Below are 15,975 nucleotides of genomic sequence, written 5' to 3' on the forward strand. Positions count from 1 at the left end.
CTGTTTGTGGACAGCGCGGACGCCGATCCCAACCAATCCGGTAGCAATGGTAATATATTACTCTTTCACATTATTTTACATTATTTGCAGCTGAGCTTATAGCTGGGGGAAAAGGACAACAAAGGAATTTTTGTTTAAAAAAAACATCAAAAATTAAATTTAAAAAACAAACAAACAAATACATTATGTAAAAATGTTGCCAGTTGCTATGAATTGTTCTACAGTGGCTACACAAAAGACACAACACAGTTATTCTCATTATCAGCTGATGTTTCCCGATATTGTAGGCTATTGCTGGGCCACTGGCATGTCGGGAAATCGTGGAAAAGTCAGCTTAATTAGAATTTATTTTACTTATATGGGCCTAGCGACAGTTCAAGACAACAGTCGTTTCAAAGCAGTTGATGTTGTAAGGTAAAAGCCCCACAATATTCACAGCTACCCAACAATAACATGATCCCCTATGAGCAAGCATTTGGCAACAGTGGGGAGGAAAAACTTCTCTTTAACAGGAAGACATATTTGGGTGAACCAGGATCGAAGGATGTAGCCATTTGGCAGCTGGTTGGGCAGATGGCTGCACCAAAAGTAGAGCAATTCTCCCTAACGACTCAGTCACACTAGACTACTAATACCTGTGGGGGGCTCCTTAAAGAAAAAAAATCGAGTGGATTTCATTTCCTCACATTTAGTGACTGACTGCAAGTAAGTGTGTGGGGCCAACTGGTCACAGGACCACAATTATTTGGTTATTGGTTGCCTCCCACCTGGACAGATGTGCAACCTCTTGCAATCCAAAGTGGACTGACTGCCATCAGTCTCAGACAGATTAGCAACGGTTTGCAAATAACTGCCCTTTAATTTATAAACGCAGACAATTGCCAACAAACTGCAAACAACCTGAGTGAGTCTGTACTCATGAGCTCAACATGTCCCTGAGGTTTTCATTAAGGGACTCGGTTGTGTTCTTGTTATATTACCATATAAAAGCAAAGTTGAGACATTTGTGTTTCAAATTTAAGGTCCTGGGTGGACTCTGAATTTAAGCAGTTCATAGAGTTGTCATTGCGTACCTCATTCACTCAAACTGATTGTAGACTGATTCAGTTCCATCACCATTTCAACTCACAGTTGCTTTGAAGATGGCAACTGACAGTGTCTCAGATGCAAAAGCAACCAGGCCACAATTTCATATCACAGGGTCACACTAATTTGGGTCTTGCCACAGTCTCCAACCACTTTTTTTTTTTTAATGTAACTGTAGCATGAGCCCTAAGCTGCACACTCCATCTCCTGCTGCGATAAGGGACAACTGCAAAACTGTCCGACCTGATTCGTTCACATTTTCAGTAGTTTAAATGTGTGAAAAGAGCTTTACAGCAAAGTCTTCTTTGCCTACTCGAGTCCCCTGACAATTAACCGTGACAGACAAGCCAATTTTCATGTCTTAAAGGTAGGAAGTGGAACATACAACGCAATACACAGTTTACCACTGAGGGATCCTCATTCAGCGCTTGATTCAGTCCACTGAATTAAAATAATACACATAGCCACACTACAGTGTTTACATCCATGTTTTATATACACGTTTCCACCATACTGCATGTAAAAATATTAACCATGTCACCAGTTCAGCCCACCCACAACCTCAACAGAGACAGATCACTTTCTCCCTTATTTTCAAAGTTAAATTACCAGAAATGAATAAAGTTTGTCACTATTATTACCTAAATATAATTTAATAATTACGATTTATTCATTAGCATGACAGACTTGTTTAAGTAGATTTAAATGCTCTGAAGCTGCCCCCGTCTTGTAAATGCAGAAGTGAAAAATGACAAGTCAAGACACATTCCCCTTTTGGTTTCACTTGAAGGCATCGTCACTGGTGAGACATCATTTCAAACTCACAAACATTAATCAGTTAAAAAAATTAAAATTAAAAAAAAAAAAAAAGGTCAGACCTGCCCTTATTTGAATCTCGTCCCATAAATGCCATATTTAGACACAAACGTCTTTAAATGCTGCAGCTGTCAGCGAGATTAGTCACTATGATATTAGGAGAACTGTAACATGTAAACCAGCTGATATTAACATCACATTCTTCTATTTGTTTACAACACAGGACGTCCCCAGGGCCGCCCTTGAAGCCATGCAACCTATCGAGTCCTTTTGCTTTTCTCTTAGTAGTCGATGCGCCGAAGTGCAGCGATATTGGACGTCAGTCGTCGAGGCAACAGCTTGGCGGTCTGTCTGTAGTCTTGTGGTTTAGTCCTAAGTAGAGTTACGATATTTTGCAGGGTGTGAGACGGCTGCAGGCCCAGGGCGTCCATCACGTTACTCAGATAGTCTGTGGAGCACAAACACAAATGTTCAGATATAATTTCGGGCTATCGTGAATTTCAATTGATCCCCATGAGAATGAGTACGTCATCTGTCCCGCATTTTAGTTACTGTACCGATATCCGTGGCCAGTTGTTTAGTGGAATGAGTGCTCAGCTGGGGGATCAGTAAAATGGCATCACAGTAGGTCTGCATGGTTGCCCGAGCAATGGAGCCCAACCAGTAGTCTGCTGTGTTGTCCAGCTCAGTAAGCTCATCACCTGAAACAGAAGGAGAAGGTGTTTGAGAAGGGCACCAGATTACAAGACATCTCCTTTTCAAATGAGTTGAGTTGTCACTCAAGTGTCTTTGACTTTAGGGAAAATTGAGGGGGATAATTTTCAGTAACCTTGCTCTGGAGGGAAAGGCAACTTCCCAGCATGTAAGGCCATCTCTAAAGCCGGGTCCTCTTGTGTCACAAAAGGCTCCAAGTGGAGTGGGAGAGACATCAGGTACTGTCCTATCTATGTGGAGGGAAAAGTCATATGGTCTCTGTAAATATGTACAAATGCCACTGTATCCTGTTTATTTATATTTATCAAATGAAAGTTCACTAACATTAGTGATGTACTCTTGTGGTGACAGGCTGAAATTAGGCAGGTCCTCCGTGTAGCTCTCTCCAAGACCAGGTGATTCTTGACTCTTAAACAAGAAGCACAAATCAAACAGATTAAACGGATACGGCACATCCACCACCCAAACCCAAACTTGAGTGCGCAAACTCAATCCAAAAGCTTTCAGCACACATGCACTCAAATCATCTTGATCCTTATTTGAAATTAAATAACGCAGAAACTTGACACCTCCATCTTGGAGACGAGGCAGAGCTGGTGCTTGATCTGCATGAAGACCGAGTCAAAGGCCAGCTGGTTGGCCTGCTGATTGAGTCTGGTCAGAGCTGTCCTAGGCTCTGCTAACAAGCTGGAGTTACCTGTGCCTTTCTCCTGCGAGGGACAAGCAGAAATAGGAGAAAGTGTCGGGTAAGAAGAACAGCTACAGAAGGACCCTGATAAACCAAGTGTTAGGGTTCAATACAGAAAACTGCCACACCTTTAACGAGTAAAGAAGTTCCATCAGATTGTTGTATTCAGCCACATTTCCCCTCTGAAGGTAGTTGTATTCTTGCCAAGGGTTTTTGGTGGCACTCTTCCTTTCTGTGGAAGTGGCCTCCTGGATGCCTGCCAGGCTGCGTGGGCTGTACGACTCTGACAAGTACTTACCTGCCGTGGCCAGGATCCTATGGGACAGATCGCAAAGTAGACATTTTCTTTAAAATTCCAGATCAGCTTCTTGACTGTGTGCTCACTGTCAAATGAGATGATGGTGTTGGGTAAAAATATTCATTCAGTAAAAAGATTCACTCACTTGTTTGACAGCTGTTGTTCAAAGGCCCCACATTGTCTAAGCAACTCTCCACATGTGGAAATGATCCTGCAAACAACAATATTGTTTTTTTTAAGTAAGAAGACAGCTTTTTTTCATGCAATAACTTGCAATCCAAGTGAATTATAACAAAAGGGTTTGTTGGTTTTTTTGTTTTTTAAAAAGGTAATAACCTGACTGAGTTCTGGAAAGCCGTCCAGTCCTCCTGGAAAACTGATGAACTTGGTGTGTCCTCAAGCTTACACTTCTTCCTGATCGACTGGAGTGTTGTGGAAAAGTCTGACACATACCTAGAATCAGCACCACGTCAAAGCTGGTGAATCATCTACAGTAATGCTAAAATCAGACAAACTATATCTAGAGATAAAACATATCTGTAGCAATCCATGCAGTATGTGGCGTATGTGAGTGTGAGTAGAGGCTCTTTACTTGGTGAAGAGGGCTTTGAGAGCTTTGAGGAGGCCACACACTGCAAGTCCATCAGTCAGTCTGACACAGCGGTCCACAGCAGCACCAGCCAGGCCAAACAACTTGCCTACCGAGTGGCTCAACTCTTCTACGCAATCAATTACCTCCCCATGTTCCTGTAGTGGAGTGTGCGAAACAGGACAAAATGGACTATTACGCAGACTATATTAGTGTCACTGCTACATACAAACACATTTTTAGATTATGAATCTTAGCAACTTAACCCTGTAATGGCAAGTTTTTTTTAGATTTCTACATCATCAGTGTGATCTATGTTTTCCTTAAAAGCCTGAATAAATTGCACAAAAATGCCAGATGTAGCGAAATGATGCAAATTAAAAGCCAGATATGCAAACTGATATTTAATTAATTTTGTCATTTGTGAGATGATTTAATAAACACTCCAGTGATGGTGGTGTTTAGTGCCTTGTTTCCTTCAAAACTTTGTGTCGTTTTGCTGCAAATAATAAGTCCTCAAAATAATTGTGCTGGAGGAGTTCTGCAGCTGTTCCTCACTTTTTCCCTTTTTCCTTTTTTTCTAACCTCGTTCAGTTTTACATGATGCACTTCTCCTGTAATCCTCATCCCATGGAGTTTAGGAACAGTCATGACTTTCATTCATGTGTAAAGTTTTTGGGTGGATTCTTTTTAAGCATCCATTTAGCTTCTGACTTCATGCATCTATTCTAAGGAGAAGTGAAACTTGTTTTCACAGACGACAGGTCCTACCAGTCTTTCTAGGGAACAGCAGACTTTATCAGCAAGTAAACTTTGTTTGAATACCGGGAGGGGCACAACAACACTTCAAATCTCTCAGTAACTGGAACGCCTGACTGACAACTTGACAAGTTGTTAGCAAACAGGTTCACAACTCTTTCTGTTGTTAGTTCAGTCAGATCATATGTGTATAATTATGATTTGGATAAAGATCAGACTACAAGTAATTACTGCCAAAATTCTGGTTATTTCAATGGTTCAGTTTCTGGTGTGCTCTAACCAAAGGCACGGCGCTGATCTGGATGAGAAGGTGAGCTTCCTCCAGATCTCCATAATGTAGCTGATAAGATTTATAGGGATCATACAGCGCACAGACCAGCTCACTCAGCTTCAAGAGGTTATGTTCACCTGCAGTAGAAATAAGACCAAACATGAAGAGAACACTTTATGTTGTCATCTTCCATGAGAAGTATTTACACATATGGTTCAGGTGCATACCCAGGTGTGGCAGCATGGCTGCTTCAAGGTTGTGTCCAAAGGTGGACGTGGTGTGATGGAGCTCCAGCAGAGTCCCCAGACGCTCCTCTTGGGCTGCCCGCTCCATGGCTGTGCTCAAGCACACAGGTATGGATGGCACCATGGCCCCCAGAGACTGTATCAACAACACTGTCACCACTTCATAAGGGTTCTTGAACACCTGTGTTGATCCAAGATAAAAAAAAAAAAATTAGCACTACAAAGAGTGTTAGCAAAGTAAACCCCATCAGGTGTCAATCTTGGTACTGCAGTCCATCTCACCTGGCTGCTCCACTGTATTTGGCCGTGCCAAGTGGAGAGCAAGGTGTCGTAGAATTCAGACAGCTGCTGATTCAGACTGAGCTCGCTCTGGGAGAGATCCTGCCATATACTCAGCAACTGGCCCTGAGAACAGCAAAACAGACAGTCATGCACAGATGCAAATATATCAGAATATGCCTTTGTGGAGATTTATAGGTCACAGAGATGCAGTGGTGCCTACCTTGTGACACTTGTAGTAGTACGCAAGAAGCTGCGGCATTCTGTCGATCTCTGTGAAGACTTTAACAAACAGCTTGGCTTGGTCTGCAGAGAGGCAAAAGCATGTAATGTTTGTACAGTGTAAGCAAACTACAGCAAACCAAAACAGTAAGCACTGAATAAATTCAAGAAACAACATTTTCTCTGGGGTTCTTACCTACAGACATGGAATTAAACGTTGCTACTATCTGTGGGCTGGCCATGGCCTCCAGTCTGTTTTTCAAAGCCTCCAGGTGAACACACTTATCAGAGTAGTCTGGTGTGTCCACTAGCATGGCCAGACTGTTCTGCATGCTGGTTAGCTTAGAAGAAATTACTTTAAAGTCCTGAAAAAAGGAAAATATGATTACTATCGTTACCGTCAACATCTGCACAATATCATAATATTATATAATTAGCTTTCAAAGGATAAAAAGCTAATTACAATAGCACTGTAATTACACATTACTCATCCAGTGCCTTGGAAGAGGTTTGACTCTACAGTGGATCAGTTTACAGGATGTGTTGAGTACACTCAGAAAGTTAGATTAAATAACAAGATTAAAGTGCTCCAATATTCTGATCTCTAACACGCATATGAGCCAGTGTGAGTCACATCAGTTCATAATTGGTAAGCAGCAAGGCAGGCAGAAACAAACCAAGAAAAGCTCTGCGGCAGAGTCTTCCTTTCATACCTGTGTTTTGAAGGTCTCCTCAATGTCTGCACTCAGTGTGCTCCATTTGTCTGCTTCCTGCAACGCTTCAGCTGCCAGCTGCATTCGACTCTTCACCTGATCTATCTCCACCAGGACCTGGTTGAAAAGATGCATGAAACACAGTTTAAGCCTCAGAAGTATGGAGTACTGTGCACATTTGAGTCCAGTGCTAGACTTTCACTATTATAATGCTTACTATTAAGCAAATTATTTCAAAAACACAATATACAAAGTATGTATACATGTTCTCCTAATGCACTAGATCACATTTAAATCCTGAATACACTTCAAGTAAGTATTGGAACTGTGCACACACCTGCATGGACTGCACTGTCTCTTGCTCAAATTTCTTGATGTCCTCTTTAACCATGACCATTTGCTCCTTTAGAAAGGAGGCCTCCTGTTTCAGAGCCTCCACATCTCTCAGCACTCGGGGCATATTTTGAAGGGCTTGGTTACTGCTCTCTACACAACAAATGAAAACACAACTACCTTTTTAACATGTCATAGTTAAATTCAACACAATTTTATCCATGCAGTACTGGTACACAGTATAAATACAAATGCCAAGGCGCTTGATATCGTAATGTAGAAACCCACCAACTCTGTAAACTCAGTAAACTGTAAACTTCCCTTTCTGTTAGTGAAAAGAAGTTTTACATATTTAGCTGAGATGTCATGGAAAAGGGAATCCAATTTCAACAGTATTTGTTAGTTTTTCCTACATGATAAAGAAAAGCTTCTGTAGGAAGTGTAAGAAAGGTGTCAACAACTGAAAACACATTTTGAATCTCAAGAGTTTATTTCTTTCCTGATTAAATAAAAGTTAACAATAACAACAACAATAATAATAACAATAATTAGGGCTTAAACAGATCCCATCATACTGAATCATACTTTTTATTAATCTCTGGCTCTCTTCCAAAGCATGTCTTTTATCCTGGCTTCCTTCTTTCAACCGGTCACAGCACATTGCCGTCCCTCCCTGAGCCTGGATCTGCTGGAGGTTTCTTCCTGTTTAAAGGGAGTTTTTCCTTCCCACTGTTGCCAATGTGCTTGCTCATTGGGGGTCATATGGTTGTCAGGTTTATCTCTGTATTTATTATTGTAGGCTCTAACTTACAATATAAAGTGCCTTGAGGCGACTGTTGCTGTGATTTGGCGCTAGAACTGAATCAAAGAAATAAAGGTAAAAGAAAACCAGAAAATGTTCTGGTAGTTTATTGGCCAGACTGACCTTCAATTTTACAACAGAAGGTTTCTGGTAATTAACAGAAAGTTCTATAGTCAATAGTGAAAAACTATTAATTTTTTATGTCAATTAACTGTTTGTTTATCACTTTCGCATATTATTCATCACAAACAGAGATCTTTATAAGCAAGAAAAAACTGTTAAATGTAATAAATTACACAAGTACAAATTCTAAGCCAGCTCTGACACCTCTGATCTAGATACACAAACTCTTAAACTGATGTATGAATAGAACATAAATCTTCTCAAAGACAATTTCTCATTACGCGTTCTGGTCACGTCTAACAAGTCATTTTCTCATAGGTGTTTGTCCAGGTAGAGATCTGGTGAATGTAAAGGCCACAGTAGATGATTCGTATAATTTTCCTACACCTAAAGCCATTCAGTGCTCACTAATGCCCTGCTGATAGGGACACCATGACTCTTTCTGTAAAGTTTTCCTTTAATTTGTCATCAGAAGATTTCATACAGCATGCAATTTCCAAATGCACAAACCAACAAAGTCCTTAATGACAACAAAGACACATGGTCACGTGGTTATGGTCCTTTTTAGAGGTTTGTGGGGCAGCTGAATTGTATTGGTTCTACAGAAGTATTTATAAAACTGACTTTGCCGTTTATATTAATGCATTAAATGCAGCAGAAATGTTCTTGTAGCATACTGCATTAACTGTAAATGGGACGTAGTTTACTAAGTTAACAGTGTAGATCATAAAGGCAAATTACAATGGTGAGAACATCCTCTAAAGACGCACTGTCCAATGCAAAGTACTGACCCTCGATAGCATTGTTGACTTCCTGGATGAAGACCTGCAGCTTCATGACCAGTGTAGCGGCGTGTGCGTCTGCCTTCCCCGGCGCGTCCTTCTGCACCACCTTGAAGGCACCATTCACCCAGTCCTTCACGTCGAAATCATCGTCCAGGAATTTAGAGAAATCCATCTCGCTGCTTCGTTCGGTCAAACTCTTCCGCTGCAGTCTCTGTCATCGACCCATTTCTATCGTTACGCTAGCTAATTTTTCCCCAGCACCGGCTTCGACACGAATATAAAATAAACAGCCCACGAAAATGAAATTATCATGACAACTAAATAGAGTTCCAACAATGCGACGGCTTCCTCCAGAGTTATTTTCAAAGGTTTACGGCTTTAAAAGACTACAGGGAGCACATATTTCTAACTAGTACTGACTGCAGTGGTAATGCTGACAACAACTTCCTGTAGCGCTTTCTATTTACCTTCCCCCTAAAAACAAATGCTAAAAAAACGGACCGGCTGCCCAATAAAAATCCCATCAACAGACTGAGGAATGTGCGTTCTTTGTAAACAAAGTGTAAATATCTGTTTGTTTTTTAAGAAGTATGATATCTTGAGGGCAGCTCATAAAACAGTAGCACATAAAGCGGCGAAGAGGGGTCACATTAAATTGGTCCGTACAGAAACATTGATAAAGGAACCGTAAATGGGATTTCTTGGAAAGTGGACAACCCCAAGTTAAAAAATTCTACCAATCAAAGTCAAAATTAAAGTTAAAAACATTACATCCGAACATATTTTATTATTTTTTATCATAGCCAATACACTTAACTAGGGTGACCAACCGTCCTCTTTTCCCCGGACATTGGGGAAAGCCATTCGTACTTTGTATAGACATATAGTCTCTGGGCTGCGTGGCTGTGACTCTGTACACTGGTTATTTGCTGTACCCTGGATACAGTGAATATGCCATGCTACGATACATAACGGAGACCCAAGGACAACTCCTGGGGAAAATGTTAAACTGTGGGCAACAGACTGCCAAGTTTTGCTGCAGAGAGTTAAATTCCTACATCTACCACTGGAAACTCAAGACAACTGAACAATATTTTCAGGAGTTTGGGATTCAGTTTGTTGAAAAAAGAGGTATAAAGTTGCATTCTCTGGATGGCCTCTTACATATCCAACTCATCGAGGATCAGGATTGTGCACATACAACTGCAAAAAGGTGTGATATCCTGATGTTTGTTGAAATGGTAAAGCACTTGCTTCACCTCGATCCAAAAAAACGAATGACACCTGATCAGGTGCTGGACTATGCGTTTACAAAAGTGTGCCCTGCTTGCACCAGTGTAACTCCTATGTTGAGTCCTGTTATGAACACATAAACTACTTAAGGACAAAGAAGAACGAGGCGTCAGATAGCAGGACAGAGTCTCCACACCAGCCCACCTCTGACACCAGACAACCTGCCCAAAGGAACTCCCCTCCCTTTGCAGTGGAGAGAAAAACACTAGTGAGCCCCCGCAGCCAAAACGGTCTTCACCCTTCAGCTCAGTGGAACAGCCCCAACCTCATCAGGCCCAGTCAGAGTAAAAATGCTGCGACAATTCCAATGAAAGCACTGTGTAAAAGAAAGCATCTGGAAGTAGATAAAAAGGATATGAGTGATGCAGAGCTTAAAAGAAAAAAGACTGATTGGAAAGATGTGCACAGAAAAACACTGTACCAACATGAAAGGTCAGATCATGACCAAAAGAAAAACCACTGTTCTAGGGGTCCATCCTGCTCAACCAGTGGCTACAGGACACAGAATTCCATCTCGCCAAGTAAGAGGAAGCCAGATGAAAACATCTTAGAGACGTCAAATAAGAGGGCCAGAACCAACTGCGAAAACAGCAAGAGCCACACCTTTAATGACAGTTGGGCTGAGGACCACCACTGCAGAGAAGCAAAAGGAAGACAAGCAGAGTAACAGGTGGAGGATTGGCAAAGGAGGGGTAAGTGGTCCGGGTGGCGTGGTACTGACAGAGATGATCCGATGAGTAGTTCTTCTAATAACTATGACTGCTAGCACTAACTGCGGTTAGCTGAAGACTTGGCGAAGAGTGATGGTAAGTGCTGGTATTAAATACCGGCAGCTCTATAGCCGGCAGGTGTGGAAACACACATGAATGCAGTGACTCAGCTTAGGGGTGGAAACGGCGACTCTGTGGAAAAACCCGGCACTCACCCGGACCATGACAATCAGTATGTAGTGTCACTAACACTGTGGGACTCTATAGGTTTCTCTGGTCCCTTCCTCAATCTTGTCCTTCAGTGCTGCAACCACTGCATGTCATTAACGTCTGTCTTCTCGTTCCAGGAGATTTTCCCCTTCTCTATACTCTCCTGGGAACATTAATCCATCAGTGTCAGATGAACTGTTCAAACTGTACCTCAGCTGCCCTGAACTCTTCATTCTTAACCTTACCTTGTTAACAGGAAACAGGGGAGTTAGAGGATTAGACAGGTGACATGAAAGCTGATCCTGAGAAGTAATGAACAAGGCTGCACGTGAGCACGTAGATAGGGAATCGAGAGAAGGAGGCGGTAAATTAGGCAGAAGATATGGACCCAAACTTAGTGCTGACATATGTTCATAACACTGGAATAAGGATCAGTAATTACAGGATTGCACTGAGAATTTTCATGGATAAACTGCACGGGGATCTGTATGAAGTCTGCATGAAGTCATAATCTGAGCATTAGTAGTAGTAGTAGTAGTATTGTTATCTTCATCATCATCATTATTATTATTATTATTTTGAGTTTCTTTGGATATGAAACCAACAAAATAACTTGATTAAATATATCTTCTTTTACTGCTGATAATGTGCCATTGTGACTCCTACTATAAACTGTCAAATAGAAATGTGGCACATGCTTTAATTGTGGGTAAAAAGCTTTTCTTACCCACATGTTTGAAGAATTTCAAACATATTTAACCTGGACCATAAACAAGACTTTTTCTAATCTGTTCCGGGGTCTGGAATCTCTGATTTGCCATGCTTTCATCTTGACCAGGAGGTGGGCCAAGAGTTATGTTCACTTAAATCCAGGACATGTGGAGAAGTAACACAATTGTCAAGAAAAGGAGACAGTGGGGCACAATCACGAGCAAAAACAAAAGGTTTTGATTAATGGTTCATCTTAAAATATGTGCCAGGCTGCTACTAACTAACACAAGAACAAACAGCAGAGGCTGGTCAACAAAGCAATTCACAGATTCTCCTCAGAGAAAGCCTAAGTGGTCACAAACACACAGATCACATGAAGCAAAGTCAAAAGGCACTTTGGCACTGGCAGTGTCTTCTGCATCAATTTGAGCTCCTCAGATTACATTGCCTCCACAGGAAAAAGTGTGGTTTCTAAGACAGGGCAGAGAGTGCACTAAACTAAACTAAGGTGACCAACCGTCCTCTTTTCCCCGGACATGTACACTTTTCACGTTCTGTCAGGGGTGTCCGGGGGGATTTTCGAGATTGATGAAAATGTTTTTTTTATAGGCCTACAGAGGATCCATATGTGCGACGTCATCCCAGAACTGCTGCTTTGTGAGTGGTTGTTCTGCCTCACAGACGGGACAGAGCACGCCTGATGATGTTTAAAAGATGCGAAAGCGCAAATGCAGCTTTTCAGACGAACTGCAAAAGAAATTTCCCTCATACCGTCCCGGTACTGGTAATTTTTCTTATACAGATGAGGCCTTACTTCTGTACCATTATTTAATTCCAGAGGTTTTTCAGTTATCTTTTTGCACTTGTTGTCTTGTAAACCCTATATGACATTTTTTATTTCACCATTCATTAACTGCATAGAGAAGGCATCGTTTGAGTATGTTAAAATTTTCTTTAAGCAAACAGCATTATTAACGTTCTTCATGACTGGGCCAAGTGTCATCTTTTTTGGAAATCAAAATAGTCCCCCTGCACTTAACAGTGTTTCGAGGGGATGCCAATCAGTGGCTTTCACAGATCTGCATTTAACTATATGTGTTAGAATTCAAAAGTAATCTTTTCATCAGAGATAACTGACAGAAGTTCCTGAGTGGGCGTGTGCATCTTGTGCATCTTCTGCCGGCCTTTTATTTTATGATGTTACACTGGGTCTTTTTGAATAATTTGGGTTAAAAAAGAACCAGAACATATTGAAAGAGTTAATACACACTAATGATTCCAAAGCAAACGGTGTTCTCTGGGAAACCATGGTTTTACACACTGTTGACATTCTGTAACTTTTCATATCCTTTCCATGTGCTGTGACCAGAGATGGGCAGTAACGCGTTACTGTAATCTGATTACTTTTTTCAAGTAACGAGTAAAGTAAGGGATTACTATTGCAAAAACGGTAATTAGATTACCGTTACTTTCCCGTAGGAACGCTGCGTTACTGCGTTACTAAAACCGTGATTTTTTTGCGAGAATGTCTCATGACAGTGACGTAAGCGAGTGCGATGTTCGTGACAACAGCTGTCTGCAGATCAACAATGGATCCTATATCGAGTACGGGAGAGAGTATGAGCGTGCAGCGTTTAAAGCTTGGAAGTACTGACCTTACTTTAAGTTTGATTCCATAAAAAGCGACAAAAACATTAGCGTCCGTTGTGCGTGGGAAGAAAACTTCTTTTTACACCGAAAAAAACCCCTAAACAAGCTCCGAGTGCGCAACGACGTAATGGGAAATTCACAGAGAAACTCGCGGATTCTTCCACTGACCGCTGCGCCACACCTGCACCAGGGTAAACCTCCGCCTCCCCCACTCCTGCTTTACAGGTGAAAATAGAGCAACAGGACTGCTAGTCTTTGATTTTATTTACTTTCTGCTGTGTTTTACTTGCATCTATTTGAAAGACTGAGTGTAAACACAAAAAATATTTTATTTTATGTGCTGGAATGTGCAGAAAATAGGTTTAAATGTTAAACTAATTTCTTCAAGTCAGAGAATGGTGCATATAATTTAATTTTTGCTTGATGCATAAAGTTAAAAGATTAAAGAGGATAAAACAAGTTTAAAAAAAAAGAGACTTTTCCATTTGATTACATTTTGTATGATGGATTATGCAGAAAAAGTAGAATTGGGTTGACAGATCTATCGCTTTATCACCTATTCAGGTTGTAAATCGTGTTTTTAAAAAGTAACTAAGTAACTAAGTAATGAATTACTTTTGAAAATAAGTAATCAGTAAAGTAACGGGATTACTTTTTGGGGGAAGTAATCAGTAATTAGTTACTGATTACTTTTTTCAAGTAACTTGACCAACACTGGCTGTGACAGACATTTATCACTACACTGAGATCAGTCCCAGAAAGTTATGCAAAATGAAAGGCAATAAAAGATTGCATGGAAAACAGGGCTGTGAAGCAATGGAAAGCATAGATCAAACATACCTCAGTGGGTGCTCAGAGCAACCTGGGAGCTCATACATAGGTTACGCAGGTATTTTAGCAGTTGTTCGGTTCAGTTTAAAGAGATGGGAATACTTGGTGATATTAAGAACACAGTGTCGCAGGCTGTGTTCACTCCTTCCACTCTGATGTCCGGGCGAGGAGGGCTGCACATGGCTCAGATATTACTGTGTCTGGTTACATTTGTCATAAGTGCCTTCAGAGGAGGGAGCAGCCATACCTACTGGAACTACGCCATGTTTGCCTGGTCTTTCTGTCCCATCATGACCCTCATCATCACCATCGTTGAGATGTTCATGCTTGACCCACTGCTCAAACTTTGCCTGGACTGGAGAGATTTCACCACAGGGATGGCCATGTCCTCCGCGCTTATGACTGTCAGCGTTGCTATTTTCTATGCCAATTTCTACATCTGCTGGACATGCCTGCACGGGTGGATTGTGAGCATATTTGCTTTCTTGTCCGGCATCGTCTACATACTCGAAGTGGTGAAGGACAAGATCTTCGATAAGAGTACGGGGAGCTACCTGTCCGCCCTACCTGGATTCATGAAAGTTATGGAGGCTTTCGTGAGCTGCATGATTTTTGTGTCCCTGACCGGTTACAGAGACTCCTTCCCTCTGATCTTGTGTGTTATAGCATACGCCATTCCATTTCCCATTATCCCTATAATCATTGCCACCAACATCCTCAAGAAACTCAAGAATTGCTTGCCTTTTAATCTGGACAGGTTTGTCTTTATATTCCTGGTCATCTCCGTTGTGCTCTATGTATTTACTGCTATCATGTGGCCCATTTTTATGTTCAGACACAACCCTCGCCCCAGTGACTGTCCACCCAGCTATTGCATATGGGCCATTCAGTTCATGGTTGCCTTTTTCACCTATGTCAACCTCATTCTATTCGTACTGGACCTCATTTTCACTCTGCTTGGTATCTGTGGCTTTAAACGCCCATAAACTGGTGCCTTTCTTTGTCATTCAAAATTCTTTTAAGTTGTACTTCAGGTTAACAAACACCAAAAAAAGGGTTAAAATCTCATTTTTGAGTTTCTATAATGCTTTCTGAAACTGGTATATTGAGGTCAATAAAAACAGACTAAAGCATATGGCTATAACACACTTGTGTTTAATCTGCATCAGCACTTCAGGATATCATTGTTGGGTAGCTTGACAGATAGCTCTACAAAGTTTAATACCATGAATGTGGATTATAATTTCTGTTTTTATAGTTTCTGTATTTTTACCATTATAAAATTGAGTATTTGAATATTGCTTTGTTATGTTTTGTCAAACTGAAATGCACAATGAGTATTTGAAGTGAGGCATGAGTCAGTTTTGTGTGTCCTCCCTCTGCCTCACTGTCTCATTGTAAGTTTTATCTCCCCCACAATAACATTTGTGTTATCTCACAGTAACAGCTCCTTACTACCACGCTCTTATTAACAGAATACTTTTACAGCAGTCCTTGTCATTTTCCACCTGCAGCTACTTATGTTGAAATCCACTCATTTGACTCAATATTATATAGTATTCATAGTCATGTCAAGCTCTGACCTGCTATTTATCATATATTCCTGACTGTGCACACTATTGTGATCATTCCTGGTTGGTGACAATCACCTATTTAAAATCTATCTTTGTACGTATGAATACAGTTTGGGGGGTTTATGCTTCGTTCTTGCTACAAATGTGCTGCACGTTTCAGTTCCTCTGCCTAGAGGAAACTGACTGAGTGATTTTTGTTTTAAGATGTTGCAAAAATAATAAATTTAGTGCCTGAAAAACTTTTGACATATTGTCCTTTTTAATTAAAAAGCA

At 41.0% G+C, this 15,975-nt stretch overlaps 2 protein-coding genes and 1 pseudogene across 2 annotated transcripts; 2 read left to right on the forward strand and 1 right to left on the reverse strand.

Moving 5' to 3' along the window:
• Positions 1 to 1,556: 1,556 nt before the first annotated feature.
• cog7 (component of oligomeric golgi complex 7) lies at positions 1,557 to 9,183 on the reverse strand. The gene is made up of 17 exons (XM_084937885.1): positions 8,730 to 9,183; positions 7,018 to 7,166; positions 6,681 to 6,797; positions 6,164 to 6,332; positions 5,969 to 6,051; positions 5,749 to 5,871; positions 5,449 to 5,647; positions 5,231 to 5,358; positions 4,195 to 4,349; positions 3,939 to 4,055; positions 3,748 to 3,813; positions 3,433 to 3,619; positions 3,186 to 3,326; positions 2,941 to 3,024; positions 2,732 to 2,846; positions 2,460 to 2,603; positions 1,557 to 2,350 (listed from the first exon to the last, which is right to left on the reverse strand). The coding sequence occupies exons 1-17, from the start codon at positions 8,893 to 8,895 to the stop codon at positions 2,184 to 2,186; spliced, it is 2,310 nt and encodes a 769-aa protein (XP_084794011.1). The 5' UTR covers positions 8,896 to 9,183; the 3' UTR covers positions 1,557 to 2,183.
• A 231-nt stretch (positions 9,184 to 9,414) lies between these two features.
• Positions 9,415 to 10,683, forward strand: LOC146381766 (uncharacterized; annotated as a pseudogene).
• A 3,535-nt stretch (positions 10,684 to 14,218) lies between these two features.
• LOC146381767 (myeloid-associated differentiation marker-like protein 2) lies at positions 14,219 to 15,921 on the forward strand. Its single transcript, XM_084937886.1, has one exon. The coding sequence runs from the start codon at positions 14,221 to 14,223 to the stop codon at positions 15,112 to 15,114; it is 894 nt and encodes a 297-aa protein (XP_084794012.1). The 5' UTR covers positions 14,219 to 14,220; the 3' UTR covers positions 15,115 to 15,921.
• Positions 15,922 to 15,975: the final 54 nt, after the last annotated feature.

The sequence above is a fragment of the Perissodus microlepis genome, chromosome 8 (genome assembly GCF_051167445.1).
Source record: "Perissodus microlepis isolate ML-2025 ecotype Zambia chromosome 8, ASM5116744v1, whole genome shotgun sequence".
Lineage (NCBI taxonomy): Eukaryota > Metazoa > Chordata > Actinopteri > Cichliformes > Cichlidae > Perissodus > Perissodus microlepis.